The sequence below is a fragment of the Saccostrea cucullata genome, unplaced genomic scaffold (assembly GCF_032062105.1).
Source record: "Saccostrea cucullata isolate Sc308-1 unplaced genomic scaffold, CSIRO_AGI_Scuc_v1 ctg1391, whole genome shotgun sequence".
NCBI lineage: Eukaryota > Metazoa > Mollusca > Bivalvia > Ostreida > Ostreidae > Saccostrea > Saccostrea cuccullata.
Window position 1 is genome coordinate 8,934 of NW_026939608.1, and position 13,141 is coordinate 22,074.

General features: G+C 34.9%; 1 protein-coding gene across 3 annotated transcripts; it reads left to right on the forward strand.

The window, feature by feature from the left end:
* The first annotated feature begins 9,413 nt into the window (after positions 1-9,413).
* On the forward strand, positions 9,414-12,311 carry LOC134253448 (ankyrin repeat domain-containing protein 27-like). 3 transcript variants are annotated; one of them, XM_062735972.1, is made up of 2 exons: positions 9,414-9,555; positions 10,648-12,311. In XM_062735972.1, the coding sequence occupies exon 2, from the start codon at positions 10,662-10,664 to the stop codon at positions 12,030-12,032; it is 1,371 nt and encodes a 456-aa protein (XP_062591956.1). In that variant the 5' UTR covers positions 9,414-9,555; positions 10,648-10,661; the 3' UTR covers positions 12,033-12,311. The 3 variants fall into 3 exon arrangements, with proteins under 3 accessions (XP_062591956.1, XP_062591957.1, XP_062591958.1); XM_062735973.1 differs by lacking the exon at positions 9,414-9,555 and adding an exon at positions 9,786-9,925; XM_062735974.1 differs by lacking the exon at positions 9,414-9,555 and adding an exon at positions 9,786-9,914.
* The last annotated feature ends 830 nt before the right edge of the window (positions 12,312-13,141 follow it).

Here is a 13,141-nt window from a genome sequence, read left to right on the forward strand (position 1 = left end):
AAGAATTTTTCTCAATTATTATTTTTTCCAAGTATTATTTTTATCAAGTGATGCGACGTTCTATCTGTTAATCAATGAAAAAGTTGTAAAAGTTTTAACTTTATACCTCACATAGTTTTGAGGCTATTGTAAAAGTAAATTTTTGAACAGTCATGTTGACCTTAAAGTTGACGAAACCTTAAACCATAATGTGGCGGTGTCCTTGTTTTATGACTGGTACCGGTTCAAGGAAAACAACACCCAGTCACTCCCAAGGTGCGCCCACGGGACAATTTCCCAACTTGGTTTTAAGATTCTTGTTTGGTGTGTTGTTAGCTGCACAAGACTCAGGAGACTGGATGAATGTTTTTACCGAGTCTCTCATTTTTTACAAATAGAGTTACTGTGTTAACTGTGTTTGGTCCTTTTAATGCCAAAATGCACGGCTAACAAGGAACAATGGCAGAGTCGTAAAATATCTAATTTAAGTTTCTCGGGAACAATGTATTGTGTCATTGTAAGACCCATTGTGAATTTACATTCCTTATATAAAACGCCATCTTTGATAGTTTTTCCCATAAACAAGCATAATGTTTGGTTGCTGGAGAATATTTTACTACTTCCTCTTTTGTAGTTTTTCTTCCTGCAGGTTTCCACTTAAGCACTGGACCAATACCATTCTCTTCCATCTGGAGAAAATGTAGCCTTGATGAGTTGTATTTTGACATCCATTGTGTCCCTTACATTTTTAGAACTGTCACGCTTTCTTGTCATACGAATAGCACCTCCTCCCCCCCCCCCCCCCACCACCACGATAAGATTTTCCTGAGTTTCTAAAGTATCAGCTCTCTTTTTGCATTTAATACAAGGTCCGCATGTTAGGCTTTCTAAACGGTCACCCTCTGAACATCTACAGTCAGCTAGGTTCGGACATCTTGATTAGACCTTCAGCATTACCATACTGTGTCTCGGGCCTATATTCAATTTCAGAATTGTATGGTGACAATATTTCAATCCAGCGAGCCACTCTTCCTTTAGGTTCCCTCAGTTTATATAGCCAGACTTATGCTTGGTGATCAGTCTTAAGGATAAAAAAGTATTCTACAAAGTAATGAACAGTTAGGTGCTCCTTATCAGTTACACAATAGTTCCTTTCAGCGCGGTTTAGGGTTCTACTCCCGTACCCTAACACTCTCTCACGTCCATCCTGTATTTGGCTCAATACGACAATTATGCTTACATAACAGAGTTTGTTTCAATGAATTTCATAACTACTTCCAGGGATGGGGTAATTGAATAAAGTAATTGTAATTGAGTGTAATTAATTACATTTTTCAGAGTAATTGGAAGTAATTTGTATTTGAGCAGCCTTCAATTACAAGTAATTGAATGTATTTAAATACATTTCAAAAAAGGCCATGTATTTTCAATTACTTTTCAATTACATTTCAATTACTTTTTTTCAAAATGAAAGTTTATATTTAAAAAGGTGTCTTATACTGATACATAGTTTTATACTGGTGGGTTTATATTACTTATTCCTATGTTATATAAATCTCACTTCTCCCTATTCCCACTTGCAAAAAATACATCCCCTTTTAGATTTTCCTGTATTCTATTCATTTTAATATAGAAAATAATGAATGGAATTGTGATAGATATTATTTATTTCCTTCAAAAATATGGATTTGAGAAAGTAACAAAAAAATCTTGCCATACACCATACTGGTGTAGCATGGGCTTGTGTTTGTACAATGATTAATTGCCTCATAATGTTTAATTTGTTTATACAGTGTGTCACACTCATTATAAGGTAAAGGTCTAATTTTGACCAGGTGTGAACCCCTAATCATACCCAAGAACAAAAACACTGAATGAAAGTTCGAATTCGATCGCTATAGAAAAGATCTAGTTTAAAAAAATCTTTTTTTTTTATAAAAATAAAACTCGAAGTAATTGAAATGTATTTAATTACATTTGTCAAAGTAATTGAAAGTAATTAATTACATTTGAAAAAATCAATGTAATTGTAATTGCAAGTAATTGAAAAAATTATCAATGTATTTGAAAGTAATTAATTACATTTCAAAGTAATTGACCCCAAGCCTGACTACTTCTTGAATTTTTCGATGAATGGCCGTTTGCAAAATCAGCAGCATCTTCATATAGCCTGGGAGGTAGTTGATCCAGTTTGTCATCTATTGTCCAGTAGTATCTATCTGCGACTTCCTCAGAGCTAAAGAACCAGACAGACCAATCTTCTTTCCCTGTGTATGGAGAAATCTTAATATTGCGATGCTTAGAAAATTCCACCTGCAAGTCTCTTAATATGAAGGATTTCTCTCGTTTTCCACGTTTTAGTAAAGTAAAGTCCTAAAAAGAATCGCCCATCCTTATAAAGTATGTACATATATTTTTTGTTTTTAAAATCGCCAATATTTCCATTTGACACTTAACTGCACTGCATGCGAAAGAAGAAAACACTTGTTGTAGCTTCATCTCGAAATTTAGATATATCGACGACCGTAATGTCAATTAACAATGGTAATTTCCATTCTTATGTCGATACGATATATCATATTAATAATAATCCGTCGTCAATTCAGTGTGTAAATAATGAACTAACAATCAGGTTGGGGGAAAACGTAAATTCCGCTATAATAGTGGTATCTCACTATTATAGTGAAATTACACTATATTTCCTGCCGTAGATACCCTCAATTTCATCCGATACCATGCAAGGTGGTGGAACCGCAACTCATGGTGGGTATTAAAATGATCAAAAGCTGTCATGCTTGCATGTTTTGAATTTTAATAAATTTTCTACCGTTGCGTTTAATAATGCGAGCACTCTTTTTTTGAACGTAAGTTGCATTTTTAACATAGCAACCGATGATTACAGGGTATTTAAGCCTGTTTGAATCTCACTTACTCCTCATTGAAGTGCACAAATTGATGCTTGTTACAAATGTCAACTCGGACTGGAAAGGGTTTATGGAATTAAACAAGAAAAAGGCTATTTCTGTCAGCATGGTTACGGGTATGGAGGCCCGTTATGGTAAACGTAAAGACCCATTACTATCGGTCGCCGCTGCTGCGGCCGGTCTTCTTGTGGTTGTGTTAGATAGTGCACATGGGAAATGAGAAGTTATTATACCCCACGCAACTAGTTGCGGGAGGTATAATGTTTGTGACCCGTCCGTCCGTCAGTCAGTCAGTCGGTCAGTCCGTCAGTCAGTCAGTCATTCAGTCAGTCAGTCCTCTTTTTTTGTCAGCGCAACTCCTCATAAACCGCTGCACAGAATTTCGTCAAACTTTGCAGGTATTTAGGACACAATGTGTAGATGTGCATATTACCAGGAAATTCCGATTCCATTATTTTTTCCGGGAATTTCCGCACTCTTTAACTTAGGCATCTGGCCATACCTTGAATATAGAGATGAACAGCTTGTCAGCGCAACTCCTAATAAACCGCTGCACAGAAATTCGTCAAACTTTGCAGGTATTTAGGACACAATGTGTAGATGTGCATATTACAAGGAAATTCCGATTCCATCATTTTTTTCCGGGAATTTCCGCACCTTTTAACTTAGGCATTTGGCTAATCCTTGAATATAGAGATGAACAGTTTTTCAGCGCAACTCCTCATAAACCTCTGCACAGAATTGTTAAACTTTGCAGGTATTTAGGACACAATATGTAGATGTGCATATTCCCAGGAAATTCCGATTCCGTTATTTTTTCCGGGACTTTCCGCACTAAATACTTAGATTTTTGGCCATACCTTGAATATAGAGATGAACAGTTTGTCAGCGCAACTCCTCATAAACTGCTGCACAGAATTTCGTTAATTTTTGCAGATATTTAGGACACAATATGTAGATGTGCATATTACCAGGAAATTCCGATTCCGTTATTTTTTCCGGGACTTTTCGCACTAAAAACTTAGGATTTTGGCCATACCTTTTGTGTAGAGATGAACAGTTTGTCATCACAACTCCTCATAAACCACTGCACAGAATTTCGTTAAACTTTGCAGATATTTAGGACACAATATGTAGATGTGCATATTACCAGGAAATTCCGATTCCTTCATTTTTCCGGGAATTTCCACACTTTCCAACTTAGACTTTTTGGCCATATTTTGAATATAGAGATAGTTTGTCAGCACCATTCCTCTTAAACTGTTGTACATAGTTTCGTCAACCTATGCAGATATTGAGGACATATTCCATTATTTTATCCCAAAGAGTTTTGCCTAATATTCAAGAAAATTTCTCCCCCCCCCACCCTCCCCCCCCCCCCAACCACTTCAAATTAATGTTTGGATTTGTATAATGCCAAGGAATTTTGATTCCATTATTTATCTAGAAACTTCATTCCACATTTAAATGTCCTCATATGCAAGACATTTTGATGTGAAGATTTTTTTTTTTTGCAATTACTGCCCTTTTTGATCTATACTATGTATTTAAAGTGCACTGTGCCTTTCATTATGTGTTTCACCGTCAAGTTTTGGGGGAGCGTGGGGTATGTGAGCTAGCTCACTTTTTCTTTCATTTTTGTAATAGTTCAGTAAAATAATTCTTCATTGATAACATGTAGAAAATCATAAGTAAAATTTGCTTTTAACTAAATATTTATTGTTATAATGTTTCAATTTCATTGTCATTTTTCATCAAGATATTTGATAATTTTGACTATGTAAAAAGAGTTTACGTCTCCCCCCAACCTGACAATTAGTCCGTGTTTGTCCTTCTATTTTGTGTTGTTTTAGGAACTTTTTATCATGAATACTGTTCGTTATCTCCATATCTTTCGTGTATGCTACAGTAACTGTAAACCGAAGAATGGTACTGTCTCCATTATTACTTGGGGTAGATATTCGTCCCATCTGTTCTGTTCTCTTTGACTATACATGGTGAGCATTCTTGCTAAGGTATGATTGAAACGTTCAATATTTCCTTTACTTTGAGATCTCGTACTAGTCGTTCTGGTTTTGTCTATACGAAATAATTGACACATTTGTTGAAACGATTGAGATTCGAAGTTGCGACACAAGATGGTTCTGGAGTTGTGTGCCAAAACTACAAAAGAATTCTTTTAGTAATACTTTCAGAACTGTTTCTGCCTACTGGTTGAGTATTGCATACTGTCCACTCGCTGAAACAATCGCAGACGATCAGTACATGTATATACTTGTTGCCTTGGAGGGATAGAGGAAGCGGACCCATGATGTCGTGGTCAATTCTCTCCACTGGTTCACCAACCAGATATTGTCTATGGGGTGCAACTCTTTGTCAGCAGGTTTCTATCTTGCAGAAAATCTCAAACAAGCTCTAGCTACAGTGCCACCCATTTAAAAAAACTATATTTATTACGCACAAAAAAGTACCCTGATTCTCAATTTATTTCTCCATATTTTCATACTGTCATCTCAAATATTACTAACCGTGTGTTCCTTACGTATTCTTTTACTGTTTCGAACAACAAAAACATTCCTTATAATTGTTGTTAATAGCCCCTTCTGCCCCTGAAATTGAGATCATCGAAAATTTCGTCTATTAATACTGCCATTTTTGTTTGCAAGATAATTCGGTCCAACACACTTCGTGCAGATGTCGACTACGAGAGTACTTCATAGAGGAGTAAGAATTTTTTTTTGAAATCTGTATTATTTGCGTTTGAGTTTGAGGTAAGAATTTGGAAGAATTGATCCAGAACTAAGCGCAACTTTTTGTGCGCAATAACTATACAGTTTTACAATGGGTGGCACTGTAGCCCTCCTGTCTGTCAATATCGATTCTATAGTTTGTCGGAAAGTTCTACTACAATGGTGTGGTTAAAAGGAATTGATGAATTTTTTTTCGATCTTATGTACTAAATGTAAAAATTTTAGTAAGGTTTCATCCGAAAGTGTTGAAAATTTATTTCTGTGATAGGAGAGTATGATTCTATCAGCACTTTTCGAGGTACAGAAATTATATTTTACATAACTATTATTACAGATAGACATTAATTATACCGTACAGCGGGTTTTTTTGGCGGGTGTAAAATTTGGTGTTTTGCCTACTCAAAGCATCTTCCCAAGTCAAGAGTTTCTGATCCGCTACGCTCCACATAAACCCTTGACCGAATAGGCTGAGTTTGACAGGGTTTACTGTCACGCCATCTAGTGCGATTACACATTTTGAACTCTACTGACCTCTGCTATTAGCCAATCAGAGTAAACAAATTCCACAGAGAATTCGAGATAATACTGGTAGTCGGTAATAAATTCAATATAACTCAACTAAAAAGCTGAGACAAACCTTTAACTGGGCTATTCAGTTATAAAAACGTTATCCTTGGGATTAAACTTGCGTGTTTTTCTGTTTACGATTTAGTTTCAGTTTGAATAAAAAATGATTTGATGATGGTTCATGCAAACTTGCATGAAAAATCAGAGAACGCATTTCTAACCCCGTCAAACTTAGCCTATTCGATCAAGGGTTTATGTGGAGCGGAGCGGATATGAAATTCTTGACTTGGGAAGATGGCTCAAAGCTATGCCAATAATTATGGCGTAATTCTTTTAGCGGACCCCGGGTCTCAGCTCTTTGCAGATGGACACAAAGAAGAGTACTAAATATTTTAGCGATTAAAATTTAAGCGAACTATCATCAAAACGCCAAAATAAGCCAAAATTAGCACCCCGCTAAAATAACCCACTATTCGGTATCCGCGGGGTCGTGTAGAAATTTTCACCTTTTCGTTAAGTCATATTTTTTTCTGTGACGTCGTGCTTCCTGTAGTGGAAGTCCCCTTGAAGTTTATAGAATGGATAATGATAGCAAAAGTTTATCCCATGACTTTTCCGATTTATCAATGTTACATTTTACAAAAAAAGTAAAAATTCGCTAACTTCTGATCTAGATCTGTGTGCTGCCTTAAGATACTTGCGTTGTCATTACAGTTAATGTTTAATCCAATCCAAATGGCTTCTCTTACTAGGAAGATTAGGCTTTAAACCTGAAAAATTGGCAAACTGGAAAAGAAGATCTCTTCAAACTTTTTTCCGATCCTTCCAAGAGTATAACTGTTTCATCTGCATACGTACTGTATTAAGCATACCATTTCCTCAATTTTCACCCCCTTTATGTTTTTATTTTATCTAATAAGGTGAGTATGGCTTTTGCATCGTGTTTCTCCCCTAGGTTCCTTTTGATAGGAAAGTACTGGGTGTCTCAATCTTCTTCAGATTTACTGCACCCAGAACTTAACATAATTCCCTAGATTACTTGCCACTGGTGCTTATTCTGTTCTTACCCTTGACTTCTTTTCTCTATCAATCGGTCTTCTCATTTCAGCCTTCAGATTCAGCCGTAACCTTCTAAATGCCTGATTTTCCAAAGCTTCGCTTTATATACCCTTGGCTGGTCTATTCCAAGGGTAGTCAGGTCATTCCATTATTTTGGGTCTTCTGTGCGTTTATTTATTGCCCCATAACCATTACAATACTTCATTAATAAGGGACACAAACAGTGGTTATTTATACTATTTAACAGATTCAACTTGTAAATACTAAGGACAAAGAGAGACAACTCTACTAAACGTCAATAAGTTTGTAGCAAAGTAACATTTTAAGAACCATAGCGGGTATTTATGTTTCTGACATGGCGTATCTGAACTAAAATTTATTATAAATGTTTGAAAATGAGTTTAGATATACATGATATATGCTATTTATGTAAAATATGGTAATATAACCTATTTCGAGCTTGAATAACCTCACGTTTTTATTGTTAAATTGACTTTAAATTGGTCTACATTTTGTAAGTGTGGTTTCGGTAAATAAATCGATCATTGTTTCAAATTCTTAAGGTCTTTCGATCCTCAGTTTTAATGGTTGAAAGTACAAAACCTGCATTTATTTTCATTTAATACACTTTATAGAGAAAACACATGAATGAAGATACCCAGGAATGAGTTATTGCCCTTGTCAGTATTTTTTAAAGGTTGAATATCTAATTGATTAAATAAAGAAAATATATACATTTTTTAAATTCTTTAAATGTAACTCAAAAATATTTATCATTTCACCTATTGAAAAGCATTCTTCCAAAAGACATTGTTACATTTTGTATGAAGTTGAATTAATAACAGATTTTGCAAAAAACCTTTGACATCATAAGAGGATGGAAATACCTTAATATCTTTGAAATGCGATTAATTTAAATTGTGTAAATTACAGGAGGGTCCTATGTAAAATAACAAATAGAAATATCTTTTTCTTTAATTTTGGTAATCTGAACTTATTTAACAAAATTCGAAAGATCACAAACTTGTAAGTTAAATTTAAATAAAAATTAAACAAGCCCGTTTTCGGTGTCTTTGTTGGTGAGATGCCATTTTTATGTCATATTGTTTTAAATATGAACGCCGTATCATTTGTCATTCAGAAGTTATCACTGAAGTTGAGTTTTTAATTAGGTCAATCGTGAAGGTCATGGGGTCATAAATCATTGCGTGCTCGGAAATATCTTACCACAGGTAATGCACATGTCAAATGTGAAAGCCCCATCTCTTCTCAATCAAAAATAGTTTAAGGTCAAGGTCACAAGATCAAGAATCATAATGTATTTAAAAAGGTGTAAACAGGCCATGAGCTCTTTAATTGTTAATGTTTACGATTCACCGGGTGTGTTCAATTGTTTAAGTCTGCACACACCACTGAGCACGGACTGACAATATACTTTGAGAGGGTTTTGCTTTCCAGCATTTTTACTCTGAATTTTCTAGTATTTTTCATAAATACACAACAAAATTGCCAATTTATTAAGAATAAAATTAAATTAAAATAATTTGTGAAAGTGCAATGGGTGTGTTAATCAAACCCGTCCAGAAATTTAAAGTTTCAATAACTTCGAGATAAAATTAAGATTTTTATTATTGAATTTTCGTGTAAAATGCTATTGCGATATATAAGTCGTGATAATATACAGGAAATCTGAGGAAACATCAACTTCAAATCTGTGAACAAAGATCCTCGATAACTAATGCATATTTTGAATGAATTGTGTTGAAAACTAAGATAATTTAAAAAAAAATCCTCGGGCAGAAAAAATTAGGACAGAAAGAAAATTTAAATTGTCTGTTAATTTGTCCTTTGTAGCCCCGAATGACTCTTGGCCAGTGGAAGAGCAAGGAATGAGTCAATGTGAAATCTTTCATTATGGCAGAAGTAGCCCGCCATAGAACTTTTATAATGTTTGAGGTTGTCGTTAAATGTTTTATCGATGTTACGATTAATATTTATGAAAATAGTGGGAGATTTTTTGCCATTCGCAGTTTTATTATTATATCAACATCCAAATGGTTCAAATATATGAAAGTTCAGTATGTAAATAATATAAGTCGCAAACCGGAAAAATAACAAACCCAGAATGTTATTGGCTCAAATTGTCAGTGAACACGTGCTGAAGGAATGATTACGGTAGAAACTGGGCTATTGTGTCATAAAATAAACAAGCATGCAGTAGAGAGGCAAAGATCGAATCCTTGAGCGAAGTAAACAGCCATAATTGGCTTATGGAGGTAAATATGGCGAATATGTTTAATTCGAATAGGCCTACATGTAATCGTGTGTACACGCATTGACAGTAAATGTACAAAAGCTCAGATATTGTTTACCGTATTTTCGCACATCAGCAAAACACGAAGTAAAAAGTTATCCATCACGGAATTCATTTCGCATTTGCACGTGATTGACATTCTTGTTATAGAGTAGGATTCAGTATGTTCAATGCACAGGCAAATAGCTTCTGCATGCATGTTTACATGGTTTATTACAATGTCAGCGATAATTAATGCACCGGTGCGCTCTAATTGTCCATTTAGTTTTTGTATAGACGAATCTAGAGTCCTTTATTATACGTAAACAGCATTTGCCATCTGTACGTATCAGGTAAATTATGCTTTAGTTTGGTTCAACTCATTACCAGTATTAATTAAAATATAATTATCCTGGACAATGGTATTGATTCATTTATGCTGTTGTCAGCCAGCATTGGCTGTATATTATTATTTTTTCTAGCTAATTCTGATTAAAGGTAGATTGACATATCTTTAGAGGTTATCTGTGAAAAAGCTGGATCTTAGACTACCTATGGAAGGTTATTTAACCAGTATATTTATTTGTAAATGTTTACAAAATAAAATGTTTAAATATTACACATCCAAGATTTTTCAGGATTATGTAAGAGCTAACTCTTCTTATCTTGGTTTATTGACACAAATGTCAACAACTAGGTCACAACTCTAACGGCCATGCAAGGGTTATTTGATAAGCAAATTGTTTAAATATCTTTGGATGTGTAATATTATGTACTTGTAAATAAATTTTGGTATAATTTGGGTGCACGCATGCAATTTTTTTTTGTTTCGTTCGTTTTTTTTTTAAATTTAGTTATACTATGGAGGGATTTGTTTTGTTCTTTTCTTTTGTAAATAACTAAGGACAGATCCCTTTATTTAAATTTTATATGCATGCTAAAAAAATTATCATAGTGGGATTATTCATTGTGTTAGTTGTAATATTCAGAGAATGTTCATATCATAAATTTTTATTAAAAAAATACTTTGGTCTGCTTTGCCAAAAATAATTTAAATGTTTGATTTTTTTTATAGACAAGTAAGTTGCCATGGAAACCTTTGGAGGGACATGGCGAGACAATTGCCAACAGCAGGGCGACAGGATGGATTTGGGCGAGGAACTTCTGGAGGCAATTTGGTGCAACAAGCCTGATGAGGTTTCCAAACTGATCGATGATGGGGCCGATGTTAATCAGATGGGACTGGTTTTCCAGGATGAACCTATTACCCCTTTAAGCCTAGCATGTAAAATGGGGCACATGGACATTGTGAAAATTCTAGTCCAGAGGAAGGCGGACTTGAACCAGTCAGGGCATGATGGGAAGACTGCTATGCATTACGCTTGTGAAGGAGATGAACGAAGGGATGAAAAGAAAGAGAATTTACTGGAAATACTGGGCTTTCTTATAAAGAATGGTGCTAATGTGGAGGCTATGAACAACATGCGATGTACTCCACTTTTTTCCGCATGTGAAATGGATGATGTGGATATGGTTAAACTATTGGTGCAGTCTGGTTGTAAAGTGAATGTGCAGTCAGTGAATGGTGATTCCCCCATGAAATTGGCCTGTAGGAATGCTAAGTTCTGGACATACTGGCATAGTAGGGAAATGTATGCTAACAGTACGCAGTGTAATCCCCATAATTTACCACCAGTTCAGATAACAAAGATATTGCTGCACTCCAATGCTAACATCTCAGAGGCCACCCTTCTCCCGACTGCTGTGCAGTTTGGTGACCTAAAACTTGTGAAAGAACTGATTGAGTTAGGGATGGACATCAATATGCTGGATGACAATATGTGCACACCTCTAGGTTCTGCATGTTCATGTGTGAATGTGAAAGCAGATGTAGTGAAACTTCTTCTGGAGCATGGTGCTGACATCAATCGAGGAGGCGGGTGGAAGAAGCAGAAACCAATCATCTTTGCCTACGTCCACAATTCTGTGAATAAAATCAAACTTTTGCTGTCTTACGGAGCTACATTAACAAGGGAGGAAATGACTAATCTAGTATCGCTTTCATTTTCGAAAGCTATTTTAGAAAACCCTGAAGTCATAACTCCATGGAGTAAAGAGCTGATGTCCTGGAACTTGCTGCTGGCTGCAGGATTTATTCCTGTGGACAATGACCCCGTCCTTGCCAATAAACTAGATCAACTCCGTCTGTGTAGCAGCTATGACAAGATTAGTCCCTGGATATGGGACATGATATTTCCTTCCAGATCTTTAAAAGATTTGTGTCGCATTGCCATCAGAGATAATTTGAAAAACCTTGTCAAAGATATTGCCATTGAATTGCTTCCATTGCCGACAGAAATTAAAAAATATCTGCAATTTAGTGAATTTTATTTGCCAGAGAAGGTCACTTCTAGTGATTCATATGGTTCTAAGTCTCCTGTCAAACCGCCTTGTACATAATATAACATTATTGTAATATGATTACATTAATTTTGCTGTTGACCAAAGTATGTATCCAATTTTAATTTATATCGCCAAAGAATTTAAATATGTGCTGATTGTATTTTATTTACATAGATGTAGGTTATTATTGCGAATTATTAACACGTGCCATATTATTCAGTTGTGAGAAGGAAGGCATTAAAATTCGTGCATTTTGTTTGCAACAAACCATTACTAGTATTATCATTCTGTTAAATTATTTATATACACCTGAATTAAAAATGCTTCTAAAATATATTGTTTTGCATCAAGAGTTCTAAATTGTAAAAATCATGACCCCCGGGGGAAGGGCGGGGCCACAATTGGCAATCAAAGTTTTACATAGAAATATAAAGGAAAAATCTTTGAAAATCTTCTTCTCAAGAACACTGGGCCAGAAAAGCTGAAACTTATGTGGAAGCATCATGGGGTAGTATAGATTTCAAAATGTCTAAATTATGATCTGTGGGGTACATTTATATTACTTCCATCAATAGACTGAAAATAAGAGAACCTCTCAATTGAAAGGACACAGAATTCACAAGAGGGTGGGAATGCATTATGTACTACAAGGGGGAAATCTGGTAAAGAACAGAATGGTCAAAGCTAATTCTCAGGTGAGCGATGTGGCCCATGGGCCTCTTGTTCCTTTTGTAAAACCACGAAAAAACAATAAATCAAAAAAAAAAAAAAAGAAATATCGCATATGCAAAAATCCTGTATTTTTTACTAAGTATGTAATTATATATAGCATCTATATTTATACATGATTAATTAAATAAATGCATGAACAGGTCTATCCCATTTCTAAATGATGCTATCTATATTTTCATTCACTGAATTAGCTAATTGAAGGAACATAATTTTTTTTAACTTTATAAATGACATTTTATCAATACGTGTATATTTCACTTTGGTAGAAGTACATGCATCATTATTTATTTTAACTAATCAAATTAAAGTCCACCGTGGATATGTAAAGATGTAAAATCTACATTACCTGATAATACGACGGATTCTGAAGATTTTCTTTTAACTATAATCAGTCTATTCAAACTCCACCGCACACGTGCATAATTAAAAATATA

What these genes read in the sequence shown, in the direction of transcription:
- LOC134253448 (XM_062735972.1), top strand. Translation starts at nt 10,662, where the DNA reads ATGGAAACCTTTGGAGGGACATGGCGAGACAATTGCCAACAGCAGGGC.